The following is a 21,971-nucleotide window of genomic DNA, read 5'->3' as shown; positions in this document are numbered from 1 at the left end:
GTTTTTACAAGAAAGGCAGTGTGTTTGAGTAGCCATTTTAGGAAGGACGGCGGTGTCAAGTTAGCGAGAGAAATTATAGATTAAATTTGCAAGAAAATTTGTAAAGAAATTATTACCGTAGAACGAGAAATGGATGCCATCACGGCAGAACATTTGAGGGGTTAGGTTTAGGTTGAGGTTAGGTGAAACAATAAGTGTATGGGGGTGTACAAATCTATTTATCAAATTAAATAGCACATGATTATGAATATAAATTTACAGTTCGGAATTATTACAGTTCTGAATTGTTTTGGGGATGATCAGTGTCTTGGGCTGAAACTTGTTAGTGACGAGGTTAATCAAGTTTTTCCACTGCTGTTCAAAATCTTGTGGATACAGCCTGTTGTCATTGTATCCAGGAACTATTGTGACTGTATTTAGGCGCTTTGGTCTGTATTGTAAAACTGTTTCAAACAGATCATGAAGCGTTGCGCCGCGGTAGGAGTGAATTGTTGATTTTACTAGAGCTGGTTTGATATATTTGGTCCTTGAAGTCCCGATAACTAGTTTCTGTGAGAACTCAGGGATGCGTCTTGCCTGGAATTGCGGCATCAACCTGAAACACAGACAACTGGGGCTAGAAAGGAAGCTTTTTGGGGTGATTTATGAATACTTTCATTTACGGTTTAAAATTGCTGAGGCAAAAACGATGAAAAAAAAGAAAGGAGTGGTTCCATATTCGATGTGTATTAGGGATGTAATGCAGACAGATTTTGTAAACAATTGCGGAAGATCGCGAATGTGCTTGCTTATTTCGAAACTCTCAAAATTAACGTAATTAATTATCAATTCAACTGCTGAGTACCACGGATGTTCAATGTTGGAGTGGCCAAACAAATTAATTGTTCTGGCTGTGGAGCCAGCAAGGTTCTTTAAACAGACCGACTTTTCGCAACTCGGTGTCAGAGTATCTCAAGTGAACATTTCTACTAGGATAGAAAGATTGTTGACAAGACTCGGTTTTTTGACAATGTAACATTCGCTGGTAAATACATGACGACGGAAGGTACAGCTAAATTCAACGCCAATTGGCTAGCGTCAAAATAGAGCTTTGCATGCTTTTGACTGTCTATACCATAGCCAATTCAATGAGTACAAGAACTTTAAAATGTTTAAAAATAGTACTTTTTTTTTTAAATATATACAGTGTGATCAAAGATCTGGAACAGTATTATATTTTTAAAATCTTTAAAGAATGAGCAATGAACTGGAAAAACTGACTAACATGTCTTCGAAATGCTTGTCCCAGGCGGTCATATCCTAAAATCTTTGTCGTTTTTTGGGGTGAAATGGTATTTGTGAAAAAATTGAAATGAACATGTTAGGCTCAAGTTTATCGCGACAACTGAAATGAAAAGACAGAAAATCAGAAGAACCGAGTTCACTATTGAGGGAAAAAGGACAAAAAATTCAAGGTAAAGTCAAATTGCCGTTCGCACTTTGATTGCATAACAATTAATTCGAAAGGAGCTGTCTTTTTCCCGATAGAGAACATCGAGAATGTATACGTAAGTGCTAATGCTGAAGCAAGGAGCACCTTGAAGAGGACGGTCGACCAATCATGCGACCCCATGGTTCAAACCGATAAAATAGCTTCAGTTAAAACAATTTACTTCTTCAGACTTCTCCTACTACTACGGTTGGTTTACTTGATTGATTCCAGAGTTGTTGTCAATATGTGAGTATTGAAATTAAGTGCTAGTGTATTTTGAAGACTTATGTTGAGATAAGGCGGGTTTTAGTATGATCTATCTCAAATGGATCAAAGGTCCACTGTCCAATAGAATCTAATGCTTTTTAGTTGAGTTACCAACCCTGTTCTTAACGGCGTCCGCGTGTTTTAGTTATTTAGAGACCTAGCCATGGAGAATTGCTAATTTCCAAGTATGTGTGTGTGAGGAGGGGTGGGGGCAAATTTAGTAGTAGCCTTTCAGCTGTAATACAAACTCGATTTCCCCTATCTTAAGCGAACCGAATTGGCTCCAACATAAAAATATTAAAAAAACACAAGAGGTAGTGTCCCTGACCAATGGTTATAGAGGTTTTTTTTTTTTTAAAAAAAACCTCCTATGTGATTTAAATGGACGACTGTTAGAATTCTGAAATTTTGGACCTATAAAAAATATGTAATCATTAAAAGATAATTCGTTAGTGAAAGAAAGTAAATAAGGCGACAAGATTAGCGACAAGATAGGGAAAGCAAGAGTGGTAGTAGTGAAGCGGGGGTTGATTAAAAATTTTGGTCGTCATTGTTGCAGTTCATTTTACATGTGAACAGAAAGAATTCAAGAACAGTGAATGTAACCCACAAAAACAAATTCATAAAATTCTCAGAAATAGACGATAAACCTTTAGGCAAAGATCATGACAGTTCAGTAATATATTTAGAAGGCATTAAATACAGAGGTGCGTGCAAGAAATTTTAACCCTGGGACACAAACAACCGGTTCGGAATAAATTCAAAGAATTTCATTTTTTGGCTAACGTAGATACTTTTTTTTCTTTTCTAAGGTAAAACATAACAGGGGAATCTTTGCGTAAGAGTGAAGCGGCAACTAAAGCCTATGTAAAGCGAGTGAAATAGACATCATCTGCTGGAGGGCTCGAAAAAGCTAGAAAATATATATCTCAAAAGCAACAATCTTTTAGGCGTGCCTTTCGATAAAAGGGTTGGGTTTTGTATCATGAAATAGACCAAAACGAAGCTAAACTGTTAGAAATTCTACAATCAGGCCAATTTGAAGCAAGAAATAACACTGAATATTCAGTAGTAATAAACCTTGAGAAAGACCTTAACATATATCTATTGAGTCTGAAAAAAAGCAAAGACATAAATGAACATCTGTACGATTGTACAGTTTGTACGGTTTAGCAGAAGTAAACAGGAAAATCATACCACTGGACCCTGTTCTATCTCTTACTCGATATTCATATGAGAACTTGAACAAAATATTGGCAACTTTTTTGATTAAATTGAGGGAGCGAACATAGAAATAAACACACAATAAGCACGAGAGATCATTGAGAAGGTTGATTCGGACACTGATAAGAACATCATTTCCTTTTTTTAAAGTTAGTACATTAATGCTCCACTTGAAGAAGTCATCGTCATTGCAATTTAAAAAAAATTTTGAGCAGAAGAAAACTTCTGACATTCACGCAATACTATGGAGAGATTGCTAAACCTTGCTGTGATTCAAATGCCCTTTAAGTGCAATGATTTGTGGTATACACAGAAGGATGGTTTGGCTATGAGAGAATCTCTTGCTGTCAAACTGTCAAATTTGTAGAAGACAGAGTTCGAACCTGTTCTGAGGAAGAAGATTGCTAAAATTTGCAAGCCAATGAAAGATCTAAATGGCATCTGAAAAAGTTCGGTATAGACAGAAAAATGTTGAACATGAAAACAGTGTAACATGGTGCCATCAAAAAGGCAGCAAGTTTCAAGTAATTGAGTATAAAAAAACGGTTATTACTCTTTGTTTTGTTTTAATCGGCATGCTGTGAAATAAAACAAAAAAAAACCGAAACTCAGAGGGAAAAAAATTCTTTCTGAGGTATGCAGATGACATTAGATCTTTAGTCAGCTCGCTCACGAAAACAGTCCCATTGTCCGACTGGAAGATCATGGTATATCCATGTTGTCAAATCTTTTTCACTCGAAGACAGGTAGCGATCACTTTCCGGGTCTTCATGTATCTCAGTGTCTAAACTTCTGGCCCCAGTCTCAAACAATTATGTGTGAATTGCCATTGCGATGTCTCAGAGGTCGTATTAGAGTTTCTCTCTGAGTATGATTTAGCTTCCGATTTCATCGAGAGATCTTCACTACCTGAATTTTTAATGGATAACGTCTCCATGGCAGAGCCTGATACATTAGATCTGCACATCCACCTAAGCTAGTTTGTCTACCGGGTCTTGTCCATGCCTGATTTCATCCCCTTCGTTGTCCGACTCCACAGCCAAAATTTCCTGCTCCGTGTTCTTGGATGCACTCTCTCACAGAACTTGACCGTTCGTCTCAAAGTTTACCGTCTTTTTCTGAATGTCGATCTCCTCCTGCCATGTCTTGCATTATGTTCTTATCAACACTATTTGGGGACTAGAGGAGATCCAAAACTACATTTTTTGCCCCAGATTGATGCTGTCGCCAAATGTATCAACTTGTGGTCGTCTTATGTGTATATATTTGACTGCAATTTTTGAGATCTACAAAATTACTTTTGAATAACTGAAGTATGTGCTCAATTTAAAGCGGAGTCAGAGAAATCAGATTTTCCCTAAAATCAACATCTGTTTTAAAGTAACGAGTTTACTTGCTGTGAATAGAGCGACCAATCTGATGTTTCAAATATTGGAAGTTGTTTTAAAAAAAGGATCAAGACAGACAAAAAATCCTGCTCACAGTTAATTTTGTAAACAATTGCAGAAGATCGCGAATGTGCTTGCTTATTTCGAAACTCTCAAAAATAACGTAATTACTTATCAATTCAACTGCTGAGTACCACGGATGTTCAATGTTGGAGTGATCAATCAAATTAATTGTTCTGGCTGTGGAGCCAGCAAGGTTCTTTAAACAGACCGACTTTTCGCAACTCGGTGTCAGAGTATCTCAAGTGATTATTTCTACTAGGATAGAAAAATTGTCGACAAGACTCGGTTTTTTGACAATGTAACATTCGCTGGTAAATACATGACGACTGAAGGTACAGCTAAATCCAAAGCCAATTGGCTAGCGTCAAAATAGAGCTTTGCGTTCTTTCGACTGTCTCTACCATAGCCAATTCAATGAGTACAACAACTTTAAAATTTTTTAAAAACAGTACTTTTTTTAAAATATTTACAGTGTGATCAAAGATCTGGAACCGTATTACATTTTTAAAATATTTACAGTATGATCAATGCACTGGAAAAACTGACTAACATGTCTTCAAAATGCTTGTCACAGGCGGTCATATCCTAAAATCTTTGTCGTTTTTTGGGGTGAAGTGGTATTTGTGAAAAAATTGAAATGAACATGTTAGGCTCAAGTTTATCGCGACAACTGAAATGAAAAGACAGAAAATGAGAAGAACCGAGTTCATAATTGAGGGAAAATGGACGAAAAATTCAAGGTAAATTCAAATTGACGTTCGCACATTGATTGCATAACAATTAATTCGAAAGGAGCTGTCTTGTTCCCGATAGAGAACATCGAGAATGTATAAGTGAGTGCTACTTCTGGAGCAAGGGAATACCTTGAATACGACGTTCGACCAATCTTGCGGCCCCATGGTTCAAACGGATAAAATAGCTTGAGTTAAAACAATTTACTTCCTCAGACTTCTAGAACTACTACGGTTGTTTTACTTGATTGATTCCAGAGTTGTTGTCAATATGTGAGTATTTAATTTAAGTGCTAAGGTATTTTAAAGACTTATGTTGAGATAAGGCGGGTTTTAGTATGATCTATCTCAAATGGATCAAAGGTCCACTGTCCAATAGAAACTAATGGTTTTTAGTTGAGTTACCAAACCTGTTCTTAACGGCGTTCGCGTGTTTTAGTTATTTAGAGACCTAGCCATGGAGGAGTGCTTGTTTCCAGAGTATGTGTGTGAGGAGGGGTGGGGGTAAATTTGGTAGTAGCCTTTCAGCTGTAATACAAACTCGATTTCCACTGTCTTAAGCGAACCGATTTGGCTCCAACAAAAAAAGAATAAAAAAACACAAGAGGTAGTGTCCCTGACCAATGGTTATAGAGGTTTTTTTTTTAAAAAAAAACCTCCTATGTGATTTAAGCGGACGACTGTTAGAACTGTAAAATTTTTAGACCGATAAAAAAATACGTAATCATTAAAAGATAATTCCCGGAATTTCTGAGATTTCTAGAGGGAAGTTTAAAAATGAATACGAACGTTGGTGAAAGAAAATAAATAAGGCGACAAGATTAGCGACAAGATAGGGAAAGCAAGAGTGGTAGTGAAGCGGGGGTTGATTAAAAATTTTGGTCGTCATTGTTGCAGTTCATTTTACATGTGATCAGAAAGAATTCAAGAACAGTGAATGTAACCCACAAAAACAAATTCATAAAATTCTCAGAAATAGACAATAAACCTCTAGGCAAAGATCATGACAGTTCAGTAATATATTTAGAGCGCATTAAATTACAGAGGTGCGTGCAGGAAATTTTAACCCTGGGACACAAACAACCGGTTCGGAATAAATTCAAAGAATTTCATTTTTTGGCTAATGTAGATATATTTTTTTCATTTCTAAGGTAAAACATAACAGGGGAGTCTTTGAGTAAGAGTTAAGCGGCAGCTAAAGCCTATGTAAAGCGAGTGAAATAGACATCATCTGCTGGAGGGCTCGAAAAAGCTAGAAAATATATATCTCACAAGCAACGATCTTTTAGGCGTGCCTTTCGATAAAAGGGTTGGGTTTTGTATCATGAAATAGACCAAAACGAAGCTAAACTGTTAGAAATTCTACAATCAGGCCAATTTGAAGCAATGAATAACACTGTAGATTCAGTAGTAATAAACCTTGAGAAAGACCTTAACATAGATCTATTGAGTCTGAAAAAAGCAAAGACATAAGTGAACATCTGTACGATTGTCCAGTTTGTACGGTTTAGCAGAAGTAAACAGGAAAATTATACCACTGCACCCTGTTCTTTCTCTTAGTGGATATTCATACGAGAACTTGAACAAAATATTGGCAACTTTTTTGATCAAATTGAGGGAGCGAACATAGAAATAAACACACAATAAGCACGAGAGAGAAGGTTGAATTGGACTCTGATAAGAACATCATTTCCTTTTTATTTAAGTTAGTACACTATTGCTCCACTCGAAGAGGTTATCGTCATTGCAATTAAAAAAAATTTGTGAGCAGTAGAAAACTTCAGACATTCACGCAATACTATGGAGAGATAGCTAAACCTTGCTGTGATTCAAATGCCCTTTAAGTGCAATGATTTGTGGTATACACAGAAGGATGGTTTGGCTATGGGAGAAAATCTTGTTGTCAAAATGACAAATTTGTGGAAGACAGAGTTCGAACCTGTTTTGAGGAAGAAGATTGCTAAAATTTGCAAGCCAATGAAAGATCTAAATGGCATCTGAAAAAGTTCACTATAGACAGAAAAGTGTTGAACATGAAAACAGTGTAATCTGGTGCCATCAAAAAAGCAGCAAGTTTCAAGCAATTGAGTATAAAAAAACGGTTATTACTCTTTGTTTGGTTTTGCTTGGAATGTTGTGAAATAAAACAAAAAAACCGTCCCTCAGAGGGAAAAAAATTCTTTCTGAGGTATGCAGATGACATTAGATCTTCAGTCAGCTCGCTCACGAAAACAGTCCCATTGTCCGACTGGAAGATCATGGGATATCCATGTTGTCAAATCTTTTTCACTCGAAGACAGGTAGCGATCACTTTCCGGGTCTTCATGTATCTCCCTGTCTAAACTTCTGGCCCCAGTCTCAAACAATTATGTGTGAATTGCCATTGCGATGTCTCAGAGGTCGTATTAGAGTTTCCCCCTTTAGTATGATTTAGCTTCCGACTTCATCGAGAGATCTTCACTGCCTGAATTTTTAATGGAGAACGTCTCCATGGCAGAGCCTGATACATTAGATCTGCACATCCACCTAAGCTAGTTTGTCTACCGGGTCTTGTCCATGCGTGATTTCATTCCCTTCGTTTTCCGACTCCACAGCCAAAACTTCCTGCTCCGTGTTCTTGGATGCACTCTCTCACAGAGCTTGACCGTTCGTCTCAAAATTTACCTTTTTTTTCTGAATGTCGATCTCCTCCTGCCTTGTCTTGCATTATGTCCTTATCAACACTATTTGGGGACTAGAGGAGATCCAAAACTACATTTTTGCCCCAGATTGATGCTGTCGTTGAATGTATCAACTTGTGGTCGTCTTATGTATATATATTTGACTGCAATTTTTGAACTCTTCATATTTACTTTTGAATAACTGAAGTATGTGCTCAATTTAAAGTGGGGTCAGAGAAATCAGATTTTGCCCTAAGATCAATAACCTTTTTAAAATAACGAGTTTACTCGCAGTGAATTTTTAAATCTTCGTTTTACTATGAATTAACTATGAATTAACATGTTGTTTGATTAACATAGACACAGTCTGATTACTTCTTCAAAAAACAGTTGAGTCCTCATTGAATTTATGTTCGCCATATCTTCAAGCATTCCGTCTAAGAATTTAGTTGACAAGGAAAAATAAATTAAAAAATTATATGGATAAAATTTCTTTCATAACTCTCTTTATTTAAGTGTTTCCAGACTGCCGCGACCAAAATTTGGTATTTCCTGACTTTGCAGACAGAAGTTGGAGATATCGAATTAACGGAAATCGGCGAGAAACGACTGGCAAAAAAAAAAACTGAATCGAATGAGTTCGACACAGGTAAAACAATCAACTGAGAAATGGTTTCGTCCGAAGAAAATTGATTGGAAAAAACTGTTCGATTAACACAATTCGAATGTGTTTTTAGCCGAGGAAAGAAATTTAATAAAAATTGAACGGGAAATATCTTGCATAAAATTAATTATCTTTGAGGATATCAATGACTTTAAAATCACAAAAAAAACAGGACAAAAGTGAGCTAGTGAACAATTTGAAACAAAAATCTGGCAGGTTCAAGGGACAAGGCGGGCGGGGGGGGGGGAAGGGTTGTTTGATTATATCAGCTTACATCAAAACTCAACTTTTTCATAATAATTTTTCGACCACGCCGCAACTAATTTTTTTTAGCATGCCGCGACTAACTTTTCGATCATGCCGCGACTAACTTTTTGACCACGCCGCGATTTTTTTCCATCATGCCGCGACTAACTTTTGTACCATGCCGCTACTAAGTTTTTTAACCACCGCGAACCGGATGCGCTGTTTTCAGATTTAGTTCTCGACTTATTTTTCATCGCGACTGAGATATGGTATTCCCAGACTTTGTTCGCCACTTAAAATCCTGTCCAGACTATGGAGTTTTGATCGCGGAATTAAAATTGGCGCGAGCAACAGAGTCGAACAAAAAGTTGCGGACCTCGACCCGGGTTCTAATAACAAATGATAAAAAGTCTGATATTCAAACAAAATTAAGTATAAAGAAGTTATTTGCACAACTTGAGCGCTAGCTATTGATCATTCTGATTACTCCAAAGAAGTTTTGCATTGGTTGATTTCAATCAAAACAGAAGTTTCGATCGGCAAGTCGAAATAAGCTGATTATATAAGCCAAAGACACCTTATTCGTCTAAGTCTAGTTTCTGAAGGTAACGGCCAAACTGCTCCTTTGAACATCGCTCTGCCAAAAATGGATCCTGAAACAAAATATGATTAATAATGAATATCATTAGAAAACCCCGAATAATCCGACGGTCCTTTTACGTCTATGAAAAATTTTTTTGATTAAATATTGCATTTTTTTTCCTAAAAATTGGTAAAATTTTGAAAAAAAAAATGAAAAAGTTTTTCCCAATTTTTATTTAAAGTTTGCCTCACACGCTATGTTAAGTTCAGATTAATGTATACGGCTAAGTTCTTTTTTTAGTAGTAAATTCTTAAATCCATTTGGCGCTTATACCTCAAGCATAAATATCAATTCTCGAACCCACAATAAAGAATTCCTTGCATACAATTGACTGAATTGTGAATAAACGTGTCCTATGAAACTTTTGAGTGTTTGAGATTGTTTTTCAGTTTTTTGAACCCAAATGTTTGTGTAATTATGATTCCTTGTTCATTGTGTTACCCATTTTGTGAAATAATTAGCTTGCTGAATTTTAAAGTTCTTCGATATAGTGCTTTTCGTTAGTAATTCTAATAAATTTCAGTTTTTTTTCTACTTTTGGCGTCAGTATCGTCTTAATAACACTAATCCGACATAAGAGTGATTCATTGGGAGTGCATCCACTATTTCATTTTTTCTTAGTTTTGTCAATCGCTAGTGTAGTACATCATTGGCAGCATTTCGTTTTATTTGCTAAACCTTCAAGATTGGATGTTAGCAAGGTTTTATCAGTTTTTTTCCTACTTGTAGAATAGTGGTGGCGTCTGGTCTATCTGCGGGGTCGACGGTGAGGCAAGAAAGGACGAAACTCTCCAGAGAATTCGAGATCTCATCTTTCCGTTTGATCTCAGGGGGTTCAGTCAGCCGACCGATCTCTTGGATCGCCTACAACACTAATATATTGTTTTGTCACATAAAACTTTCGTTGCCACGATCATTTCTGTTTTTTTGTGATTAAAAAAATAATTTTCTAGAGGTACTTGGTTATATAAATACATGGAAACAGAAACTGATTTCTGTTTTTTGGTTCATAGTAATAGAGAGCTATCATTCAGACGGAATTAATAAAAAAGATTTGTTGAGTTAAAAGGTACATAAATATAGATAGAAATTGAGAGCAGACTAAATGGATTAAAAACCAACTCTTAAGCAAAAGTGACAGGAGTTATCGAAACACTGTAAATTGAATCAAACGAAATGGGACCAAGTGAGCATCCTTTACCCCCAAAGAGAGGGGGTGAGGATGTTAACTTGGTTCTATCTTAAGTTGGAATTTCTCAGCCAATCAGAATCGAGCATTTTACATGCAGCGCTTAGCAAATTCAAATTAATTTAAGCGCTGAGTTGGAGGATCCTAACTTGGTCTATTTGAGAGGGGGTGGAGGATGTTAACTTGATCCCAAATGTGTTCTCCTTACAATACTTAAAATGGTTGTCTCGTATTTCTTTAAAATAAACTGATGGCTTTCTACAAAAACTTTGTCTGATAAAATCTACCTCCTCTTGGCGGCTCTAACTAAAACAAGACTGCTTATCAGAATTTAAAAAATTAAAAAATTGTTATGACATAGTTTTTGTCGGAAATCATCATCTTACAATCAGTGTCAAGTCAAAAATAACTTTCTCAAATTGGCTGTTTTCAAACCTGAATAATTCAAAAAACATAATTGCCCGGGCTGACCAAAATTTATTTTCATACAATTCCACAGAAAATTGTATGAAATCTCTGGTAATCATTTTTTCATGTAGGAAAATTGTATGGCAAGTATTTTTCCATAAACCTAAAAGCACATTTTTTTTAAGTTTGATTTCTGAAAATTTTTGGTTTGTGGTCGTAACCGAACGCAATTGACAAATACTTTGGTTTATTCATAGCACCAAAGGTTGAACGGTCTTACATTTACAATGCATAGAAAACGACCTGATTTGACCTAGAGCTGTCTTTCACAAATCATATAACGAAAGTAACAAATTTTTAAATTTTGGCAAAATTTTTCAACGCTGATAATTTTCAAAAATTGCATTTCAAATTATCATACATTGATCAAGGCATACATGCCATACAAAAGAAGTAAAAGTTTCCAAGTCTTATGAAAAAACCTATTAAGCAAAAAGGAAAAAAATCTAACATTAGTGTATCCAGGACTTCAATATGCAGGCAAAAAAAGTTTTTGGAAAAAGATTTCACGCCTATTTCAAAATTACTCAGTAAAAACTTTGTGTGGCCGTCAAAAAATGCTAGCCATACAATTTCCATACGAGATTGTATGGGAATTGTATGATAAGTATTTCTTCAAAAAACAAAAGCCTCGGATTTTTCATCACCAGTTTGTTTAATTAGAATCAAACAGCCGCAAAATCTTTTTTCCACCATTTTCGAAATTGTACAAAAATTGTGTGACAAGCATTTTTCCATACACTTGATGTATGGAACTGTATGATCAGCAATTTAGGTGTATGGAGGTTAAACCGGGTGCAAGATATTTTTTCTGAACATTAATTGAGCTCAAGGCAAAAGAAAATCGTGACCTGTAAAAAAATTTAAAACATAACTCCTCAGTTATGCTTTATTTATTGTTTTCTTTTAGCATTGAACGAAAATATGGCAATGAGAGTAAAAAACTACAAATTAAACCCTTATTATTCAACTTTATCCTTTGGAAAATAATTTTAAAAGGTCATAGCTAACTGACCGACTGTGAAATAACTAAAAAGACGATAAAATTTTGTGAATCTGGTGCGTATGTATGCATAGGTCCCAAAATAAAAAATCAGTCCTATAGATTGCAAAATAAAAAAGCAGTCGCATAAATTCAAATCTTTTCAATTGGTCAAAAGACTAACTTTCCGAGTCTCGGTTTAAGGTCGCTGGTGCGCGCTACGCGCGTGTCGCCACTTTGCGGCGATAACCGGCTCTAAATTTCGTATAGATTCCTACCCTTTGAAGCAACACAAGCTCGCAACACATTCGCGCGGCTGCGGCGGTCACTATTCTGCAGCTTGAGTTTTTGCTGCTTGAATAGTAAGCAATCAACCCATAAACTCGTTGGCTCAAATTTCACACTATCAAAATTCAAGACGATAATTTTTGGGCCTTATGCGACTGATTTTTCATTTTGGGCGCTATGAGTATTGGGACTTATGGGAATTCACCGTGAAACTACATGACAAGAACTGGCCAACATTTTTTTTGGTTTAAAATCAAATTACAGAAAACGAAGAGAGTTTATTATCAGAAAACTGATCAAAATTGTAATCGAAATATTATTATAAAACAATAAATCGAAAAATTGCAGTACTTTTTTGAAATGCTTAAATTATTTAGAAATGATCTCAAGAACTTGATTTGATTTGATGTTAGAGAACAGTGTTTTTTGAAACAAAAGTTAATTTATGTCAAGTCTGTGAAAAATTTTCACGCAATTTTTACGCAAATATTTTGTCTAAATTCAGGTATATTAGCCAACTTACACGACCAACTTCCTTAGCCCCATTTAAAAGTGAATGGCACTAGTGCGTTCAATTCTAAGCAATTAGTTTGAAGTAATGAATTATAGGATCAAGTTAGCACCTCCCCCTATTAGACCAAGTTAAGATCCTCCGCCCCATAGCTTTCAATATAAAAGAAACTTGCTAAGCGCTGCGCGTGAAAAGCTACATTCTGATTGGCTGAAATTTCGCACTTAGAACCAAATTAACATCCTTCCCCCTAAACTTGTTGTTATACATGGGGGGAGGAGGATGTTAACTTTGTCCGAATAAGGATCTTATGCACTAAACGGCCCAAAATCATGAGCTGAACTTGAATGTGATTTCAAGCAGGTAAAGTTATAAGCCGAAATGATAAAGACTTTAAATTATGGTTTTTTCAAGCCATTTTACTGATTTTTTATCTGGGCAAGGCTTCTCGAGTGACCTGAAATTAATTTGACTAATTCACAAAATTTCACCTTTTCGATAATTTCGGCTTATATTTTTATCTGCTAGAAATGTTGATGCCTGACTGTGTTGCTTGAATTTGAGTGGTTAAAGTTAGCCAATCAGATTTGATCGTTTGGCATTAATTCATTAATTTCAGCTTACGATATAGAAAAGTGGATTTTGGGCCGTTTAATGCATAAGACCCCCAAATAATACTTAGCTAATTGTTCCGATTTAAAAGAAATTGACAAAATATTTGTTATCATGATAATAGTTTTTTCTCCAGAAAAATTTCGACTTTACTTTATAACCAGCCGTTTTTGACGGGCTCATCTTAAAACTACTATTTTCAGAAGTTGAAGATCAAAAGGATATTTCATCTGCCCCATGCTTTGTTATGGATTTAAAAAATCTAAATTTGGTTGTTTTGATATATCCGAAGCTCAAAAGTATTCGAAATTATTGAAGCATGAGCGGCAAACAAAGGCATTTGAAAGCTAATTTTTGCTAAAAAATTCGTTTCTAATCACATGTAACCGGACGTAAAAGATATCAGATTTTTGTTTACAAAGCAAAAGTTTTCAAATTTTTTTCCGAATTGTTATCAAATTTTCTAATCAAAATTTTTTTCATTGGGATGTGAAAAAGCCAATCGGAAAGTTCAGGACTGAAAATCGGAGCATAACTATAAAAATTTAAATAAACTCTGCTAAAACGGAGATATAGGGGAGAACTTACTGTTTGCAACAACAATAGATTTCAATCAAATCAGGCGCCAAAAGTTAGTCTACTTTTGTCTACAACAAGTTGAGCTGAATTTTAAGATCTAGTCTAACAGAAAACTGAATAATGCTAGAATTGCGCATCCAATGAAACCGATATTGAACACAAACAAGTTTTTATAACTTTGGAGGCAACTGCTAGATATAAAAACTGGTGCGGCTACGGCGGTCACTTTTCTGCAGCTTGCGTTTATGCTGCTTGAACAGTAAACAATCAATCCATAAACTCGTTGGCTCAATTTTCACCCGCCTCAAATTTCACCCTATCAAAGTTCAAGAAGATAATTTTTGGGCCTTATGCGACTGATTTTTTGATTTTGGGCGCTATGATTATTGGGACCTATGGGAATTCACCGTGAATCTACATGACAACAACTGGCCGGCATTTATTTTTTGGTTTAAAATCAAATTACAGAAAACAAAGAGAGTATATTATCAGAAAACTGATGAAAATCGTAATTGAAAATTTATTATAAAACAATAAATCGAAAAATTGTAGTTATTTTTGAAATGCTTAAATTTTACAGAATTGATCTCAAGAACAAGTTTTTATAATTTTGGAGGCAACTGGTAGATATAACATAAGGCAATAAATTTGTTAATCAGAAAGAGCTAGAAAAGTTACACAAAATTGACTTTATTTCAAAGATGGTCAAGAAACAATGACCTCATTTTCCTACCTAAACCTGACATAAACAAGACGTTTCGTATATCAGGGTAAAGCCCTGAATGTTCTGACTGTCCCTTAATTCATATCGAATAGTTTTTGTGGAAAAAATATTGAAAACTTTTGAATTTTTGGACGATATCAAAGCGTAAAATGTTGAGTCGTACGAAATTATTACGACCAATTAGCTAGCCTCAATTCAATTTGGAACAATTTTGTTGAGCGGGATATTTCGCCACGCATATATAAATCGCGTTACGCTCGCAGCAATATGAATAAAATCTTCAAAGCGCGCATAATTTTGTCCAGAATATGGCCAATTTGGCAAATTTCATACCCCCAGAACTCGACAAAAAACAATTGGAGGTAAAATATCTTTTTACAATTGAACTCAAATAGTCGATATCTTCAATGGGGTATAAAAAATTTTGTTGTTGATACCTATTATTTCGATTGGCGAAAATTGACAATAAAAAACCACGCCGAGCATAAATTTTCCGTTTTTCTTTCCAAAGTCGGAACAATTCAAGAGTTTAATTTTAAAAATAAGGAGCTTTTTAGAAGGTAGAGTATGAACGTTAATGTGCGTTAGGTATTATCATTAACGTAAGGTAAACTAAAAAGGAAAAAAGAGCAAAAATAATACAAAAAACTTCAAAGTATAACTAATATAATAATATAACAAGACTGCTCGTATCAGGGCAAAATCCTGAATGTTCCAACTACATTTCAGGGTCTAGTAACGTAGCAATTATGGCAAATAGCCTGCTTCAACCGCTTTGGAACATTTTATAAGATGGAGTCGATTTCCGCTTACGCGTTCATAGCGCAAAACATTTCGCGAGCTGAATGTCTCAAATTGGCCAAATCGGCAACTAAAACCAGTTTTACCAAAAACGGATCATAGGGGAATCATCTTTTTAAATTTAAACTCAGGGCAACAAAACTTTTTGAAATTTTTATAAGTTGCAATTCTTTTTTTTGTTGCTTTAAACATTGGCGTGCAGACTAACAAATTATGACAAACATATTGAGTCTTCAACCTGGTAAAACCCCTCGTTACTCTATAAATTTGTATTTTATTTGAAGTCGGGTGAGAAAAAACAGCCCAACAAGTTTTTACCGTGAAATGATTTTTTACAGATGCTGTTTTAAACAATTTCTCAACGTGTTATGTAAAGCAAACAGTGATATATTATGCGTAAGCTTTGTTAACAATGTTTTAGAACAATTGAGTCCTGCTTTAGTTAACACAAACTCTCAATTTCAAAATTCTAATTTTTGTTCCGTTTTGATTCGCGAAATGATGATTGGGGTGTTTTTTCTATTCGGTCATTTTTTCTTCTTAACAAGGAATTTTTCACGTAATTTCTTAAATCATCTAGAAGGTTTTATTGCCTTGAGCTCAAACTTGCCCTAGGTTAAAAGTTTGCTGAATTGGCCATTTTGGTTTAATTAAAGTGCAATATACTGCGTTCTTATAACCCAATTAAGCAAAAAATAAAGCGTTTCAAATTGAGGTGACGCCAGTCATTTGGTTGTTATATTAGGATTCAAGACGCTAAATATATCCCATTGTCGCTTACATTAGTGTATTGTTCATAAAATAAAAAAAATAAAATGCGTATTTTTTTTGATTACGTCGGCCTCAAAATGTAGTCAAAAACCTTGAGGGTTTTGCCCTAGTATACGAGCAGTCTTGTTTTATTGAAAAGATGGCCATTAAACAAGTTCGATTGTGCAAAAACAATCCATAATTTTTCTAATTTTTTTTGGTTGTTTCCTTGTTGTTCCGGGATGGTTTTTTTTTCAGACAAATTTCGACTTTTTAACCAGGATTTTTTTCATTTTACTCGTTTAGTTCAGCCGCAAGGTATTGCTTCCTGAGCTCAAAGCTAAAAAGATATTTAAACTGAACTGTTATAAGTTTTTTTTTGTAAAGTTATTAGGGCTTAATGATGGCCAATATGGCCAATTGGGACAATTAACGCGCGATATGCTTCGCCATATTAACGCGTAAGCGGAGATTTAACCGTAAAAATTGTTCCAAAATGCTTGAATCGGTTAACTGTCATAAATGGTCAGTTAGTAGGAGCATTTTATCTCATTTTTGCTTTATGTGGCCTGTGGGATAATTTAAAAACCAAATCTTTAAAAACAAATTTTGAAAAAATTTTCAATCGTTTTTTGAAAAATTCATCATTGTGAGCAAACATTGCTCCATGTACCTTAAAAGGCAGTTGAAACAGTTAGAGCTTCGCCCTGATACGTGCAGTCATGTTTGATATGCATCCCATTTTTATTCAACTAAACACTCTTTTCCAGTTTCCATTCCCTCGTAAAATTACAAAAAAATGTTGAAAAAATGTGCATATAACTTTGCACTTAAGATGGCTTTAATGATTGTATAGCAGGCCCGAAATTTTTTTAAAAATTTTTTCTTGAGAGGAAGTTTTTAGTATCTGTAGTCAAGTTTGGTGATAATGCATATCCTTGTTGAGAAACAGTCAATGTGTTTGCACGATCAAATACTCGGGTGAAAACAGTCAGCACTAACTTTCTAAAACCGAAATTGTACTCTTCGGTTATACACTAAAAAATGGATGATACATTTCAACAAAACGGCCGTTACATGTTGAACTTGCCGAGAGAAGTTGAAAACCAAATTAATATCATTTTGTACCAAAAATCAAAAATCATTTTGTACAAAAGCAATTACAATTATTGTATGGTAGGTCATTTGGACCAAGCAAAAAATCTCCCCCCAAATCAAATAAAGAGGAGATCGAGATCGTTCACTTGGTTAAAATTAATACTTTTCAGTCAATCAGATGACAGTACATGCCGGTCTTACTGCTTGAAACTGCCGTTTTATTTTAAGGGGAGATTGTTCACTTATTGGGCTGGTCATTTTTTAAATATTACAAATGTTTGACTGATGTTTGCACGGATGTTTTTTTTTCAATTCTGATATCTTTTTCAAGCTGTTACGAAATGCATCACAATTAGAAAAGCTAAAATTGCAAAATAAAAGTGATTTTTTCGAAGCTAATTGCAGTTTTTTTTGTGTGCTGTCAGAAATCACAATGTAATTTAAAGTAAATACAAGCCTTTAGAGGTTCTTGGCTGTAGATGTCTTCATCCATGTAGGGTGGGCTTGTGTCAATCAACTCAATCACTAGAATGCCCATGGACCAGATATCAGCCTAGAACAACCATCATCATTATCATTATTATCATTGCTTTTCCAACCTCATCTTGGATTTGAAGGTTTAAACAATCAGTCAACTCCAATTGTTGACCATATTTGCATAGACTGCTGTTGGTTATTGCTCTTCAATTGATATTAAAGAAAACTTCATAAAGCAAAACGAAAAAATAGCAAACAGAAATTTGTAAAAATGTAAAAGAATAAGGCAACCGAAAATAAAGTGACCGAAAATGTTTGAACTTCGTTGTTCAACTTTTGAACTTTTTACGCGCTCCAGACATATTTCGTTTAACTAGTTACTTTTAACAAGATTTTAGTATTTCATCTGAAATGCAAAAGCGCCCTGTGATCAAAATTGAAAGTGTTAGTTACCTGCGACTCTTTATTGTAAAGTTATGAGGGTAAAAAAGAGCAAATTTTTGATAATTAAAAAAAGATATTCTCGTCCTAGAAAAGAGAAAGCGACGTTTTAAATCAAATTAAAGCACGACTGCCAGTATCAAGATGAAAATGAGTGTGGCAACTGCCCTTTAATTGTTCCGACTTTCGAAGAAAACGGAATATTTATGCTCGGTGTATTTTTTATTCAGTCATTTTTCGCCGATCAAAATAATAGTTTTCGACAAAAATTTTTTATTCCCCATTGAAGATATCGACTACCTGAGCTCAAACGTAAAAAAAATATTTTACTTACATTTTTTTGTAAAGTTCGGGGGATTTAAAATTGTCAAATTGACCATCTTCTGGACTAAATTATGCACGCTTTGAAAAAATTATTCATATTGCTGAGAGCTTAATGCGAGTTTTTTATGCGCGGCGCATTATCCCGCACAACAGAATCCTTCCAAATCGAATTGAGGCTAGCTAATTAGATTGGTGGTACTAATTTTGTATGACTCAACATTTTACACTTTGACATTGTCCAAAATTTATAAGTTTTCAATATTTTGCTTCTCAAAAACTAATCGATATGAATTTAAGTGACAGTCAGAACATTCAAGGTTTTGCCCTGATAAACGAACAGTCTTGTTTCAATTAAACTGGTTGTTTTTGTTTCTAAATTTTGATGAAAACTTCAAAAAATAAAATAAAAGTTAGGTCTTATTTGAGAGTGGAAAGTAGAACTAAATAGAACCGAAAATAAAAATCATCCAATTAGATTTCAGAACTCCAAATATTGGAAAAAAGCGAAGGAATCTCTCAAAAAGAAAACATTTATTGGGGATTAATACTATTATTGGCCGAAAATAAAAACGACAAAAATACGCTAAATTTTTCAAATTATCACTGACCCCCGGAGAATTGGAACAAATATTATATTTCAAGAGTTTCGTCGTATAAGAAGCGAAAAAACTGAACGGTTTTTGATTTATTATAATAATTGACTTTTGACTGATTTTGTTTTCGGTCCTTCGCGGATTCGTTCTTCGCCCCTGAAAATAACCGCCAAGATATATATTTGCTATTTACTTTACTTCCATTCATAGAGTCGATAATCGATATCATCATAAACCTCCTCAAATATCAACAAGAATGCTCGTATCAGGGCGAAGCCTTGAATGTTCCGACTGCCTTTTAAGGTCTATTGATCATCCCCCAACACGCCATATAAAGTACTAAGTGATAGATTTTGCTCCCATTAACAAATCAATTTGGCAAATAAGCTTCCTTTCACCAATTTAGAACGGTTTTTAAGACAGATTAAATCTCCGCTTACGCGTTAATAGCGCTAAATATATCGCGCGTTAATTGTACTAAATTGGCCAATGCTTGTGCTCGTTATTTGTTTCTTTTTCTTCAGGCAAATTTCGGATTTTTACCTAGCAATTTTTGACGGTATTTTTAAAATATCATTCGAAAAGTATTGTTGTCTTGAGCTTAAAATTTCAAATATTTCACCTGTGATTATTTCTCTTAAAATTATGGAATTAAAGATTGCCATTATGGCGAATTTGGGTCAATTAACCCGCGATTTATTTTGCGCTAGTAACGCGTAAGCGGAGGTTTAATCCGTCTTAGAAATCGTTCCAAATTGCTTCATGGAAGCTTATTAGCCATAATTGATTCGGTACTAGGTGCAAAATTTATCACTTTGTACTTTATATGGCATGTGGAGGGATACTTTTCACAAAAATTCTCAATTTTTTCAGAAAAAAAAATTTCAATCTATTTTAAATAACTTTAATTTTTTGATGCTATTATTGATTTATAGACCTCAAAAGGCGGTCGGAACATTCAGGGCTTTGCCCTGATACAAGCAGTTTAGTTAGATTTTTTAACCTTTTTTACGCAAAATTTTTACAAATATACATTGGTATCGAATCTGGATTTTTTTTCAGAGATGGCAATGAAATGAAACGTATCTTCCATTCTGTTTTTGGCCGTTTTCCACCATTCCAAACTCAAAACTGTGGGTCAAGCAACTTGGTCTCCTCAATCCGTTGCACAAAGTGTCTTGCTTTGGTCTTTACACTAGCAGATGGAGGGATAAATTCGAAAAAAAAATGAAAAGATTCATTTCTTTTTTTTAAATTGTTCTAATATTTATAACCTAAAATTTTTGTTGACTTTCGAAAGAAATTGGTACCTACAGGGCTTCACTTTGATGAAAAAAGTTAGTCGTAAAAAAACAACTTATCATGGTTGAAAGTCGAAACACAAGTAAAGCATTTCGGCCGAAAAGCGTCTTTACGAAAGGTAGGGGAGAGGGAGGAGCGGACGCCTTTGGCTCTAACATATACTTATTTTGAAGGGGCGCGTGCGCCAGAATAAAACAAGATTTTTTGTCGAAATTGTTCGAAAACTGTATGAAAATGCTTTTATTGCCTGTTTCTTCAATTTTGTCGACCCGAAATATTTCAATTTGTTGTTTCAACTTTAAGATAGTGTAACTAGCAAAATGTAGGTATTTCGACACGTTTTTGGGATCGGATCTGAAACTGTACATACATTGGAACTATACTGTTCCCTCCGCGCGATCTCCGGACACATCCAGAAAGGAGTGCCCAATTGGGTTTTCCTTACACAGTTGGCTTGAGATAACTCCGCACAAAAACCAAAATCGGCCAGCTTCACACTGCCGTCCAGTCCTAGCAGCACATTGTCACTCTTGATATCCCTAAAAAGTGGGGCTGATTTTTGTTTGATGAAATAGTTCGGAGACAACAAATAACTATCAATTTTCAACTTGAGCTTTCCTAAAGGCATATCAAGTATTTACATGTCACGTTTGAATAAGTTATGTATTTCAGAGCATATGAATATTTTAATAGTATAGTTTGTAGTATTAGAAATTACACTTATACACAAAAATGATCACAAAAATAAATTCAAATTGACCATAGAAATCGCCACTCATGCAGATCACTACGCCTCGTAATAACCTCGTATGAGGGAAACTTTTGACTTTTAAACGAATTTTTTTGATCTCAATTTCTCTCCTCAACACTCAAATATTCTGTATTAATGACAAAAAAAATAATTTAAAGCTAGATGTCTCAATAACTTGATCTTCTAGAACTAACAAGATTATTTTTTTAAATTAAAACAAAAATTTTTGTTTTCAAATTTTTATTGAAATTCCAAATTCTTTTTTTTTCAGAAACTTCAAAAAACTAGCTTTTATCAGTCAAGACCACTCGTATTTCAAGGCTATGATCTGATTGTCCCGAGACTTTTTAAATAGTTTTGAACAATCTTTGGTGAAGAAATTTTGGAATTTTAGTTATTTTTTTTTTTCATTAGAAAAATTACAAAATAAAAAAAATAGTTGACCAAACTTGAGTCTTATTCGTCAAATCAGGCTGCATAAACTCTTTTTGGGGCAATTATGAAGCAAGATATATTACCATTCGAAAAACTTTGGGCTACAAATTTAATATCATTGAGAAAATCTACAAGTAGTTCAAAACAATGACCAATTTTGAAAATTTCAAAACCCAGAAAACTACAGAAAGTAAGTTATCTTTTTGACACTTAAAGGTGAGTCGATGTCTTCATTGCCATAAAAAAGTTGTCAACAAAAATTTTTCTGTTTGAAAAGCAGAAAATATTC

The 21,971-nt window shown here is 34.6% G+C and overlaps 1 protein-coding gene across 1 annotated transcript in view; it reads right to left on the bottom strand.

Moving 5' to 3' along the window:
• Positions 1–9,126: 9,126 nt before the first annotated feature.
• Positions 9,127–21,971, bottom strand: part of LOC134841077 (serine/threonine-protein kinase Pak-like) — a 36,980-nt gene continuing 24,135 nt past the window's right edge. Inside the window, exons 8-11 of the mRNA XM_063856852.1 lie at positions 20,867–21,035; positions 17,817–17,912; positions 10,081–10,221; positions 9,127–9,367 (exon numbers count right to left, since the gene is read on the bottom strand). Of these exons, the coding sequence (XP_063712922.1) occupies positions 9,293–9,367; positions 10,081–10,221; positions 17,817–17,912; positions 20,867–21,035 (481 nt within the window). The 3' untranslated portion in view covers positions 9,127–9,292. The remainder of the gene's footprint in view (positions 9,368–10,080; positions 10,222–17,816; positions 17,913–20,866; positions 21,036–21,971) is intronic.

This window comes from Symsagittifera roscoffensis, chromosome 3, assembly GCF_963678635.1.
Source record: "Symsagittifera roscoffensis chromosome 3, txSymRosc1.1, whole genome shotgun sequence".
Taxonomy (NCBI): Eukaryota; Metazoa; Xenacoelomorpha; order Acoela; family Convolutidae; genus Symsagittifera; species Symsagittifera roscoffensis.
Note: the sequence above shows the minus strand (reverse complement) of the source record. Positions and strands in the feature narration are given on the sequence as shown.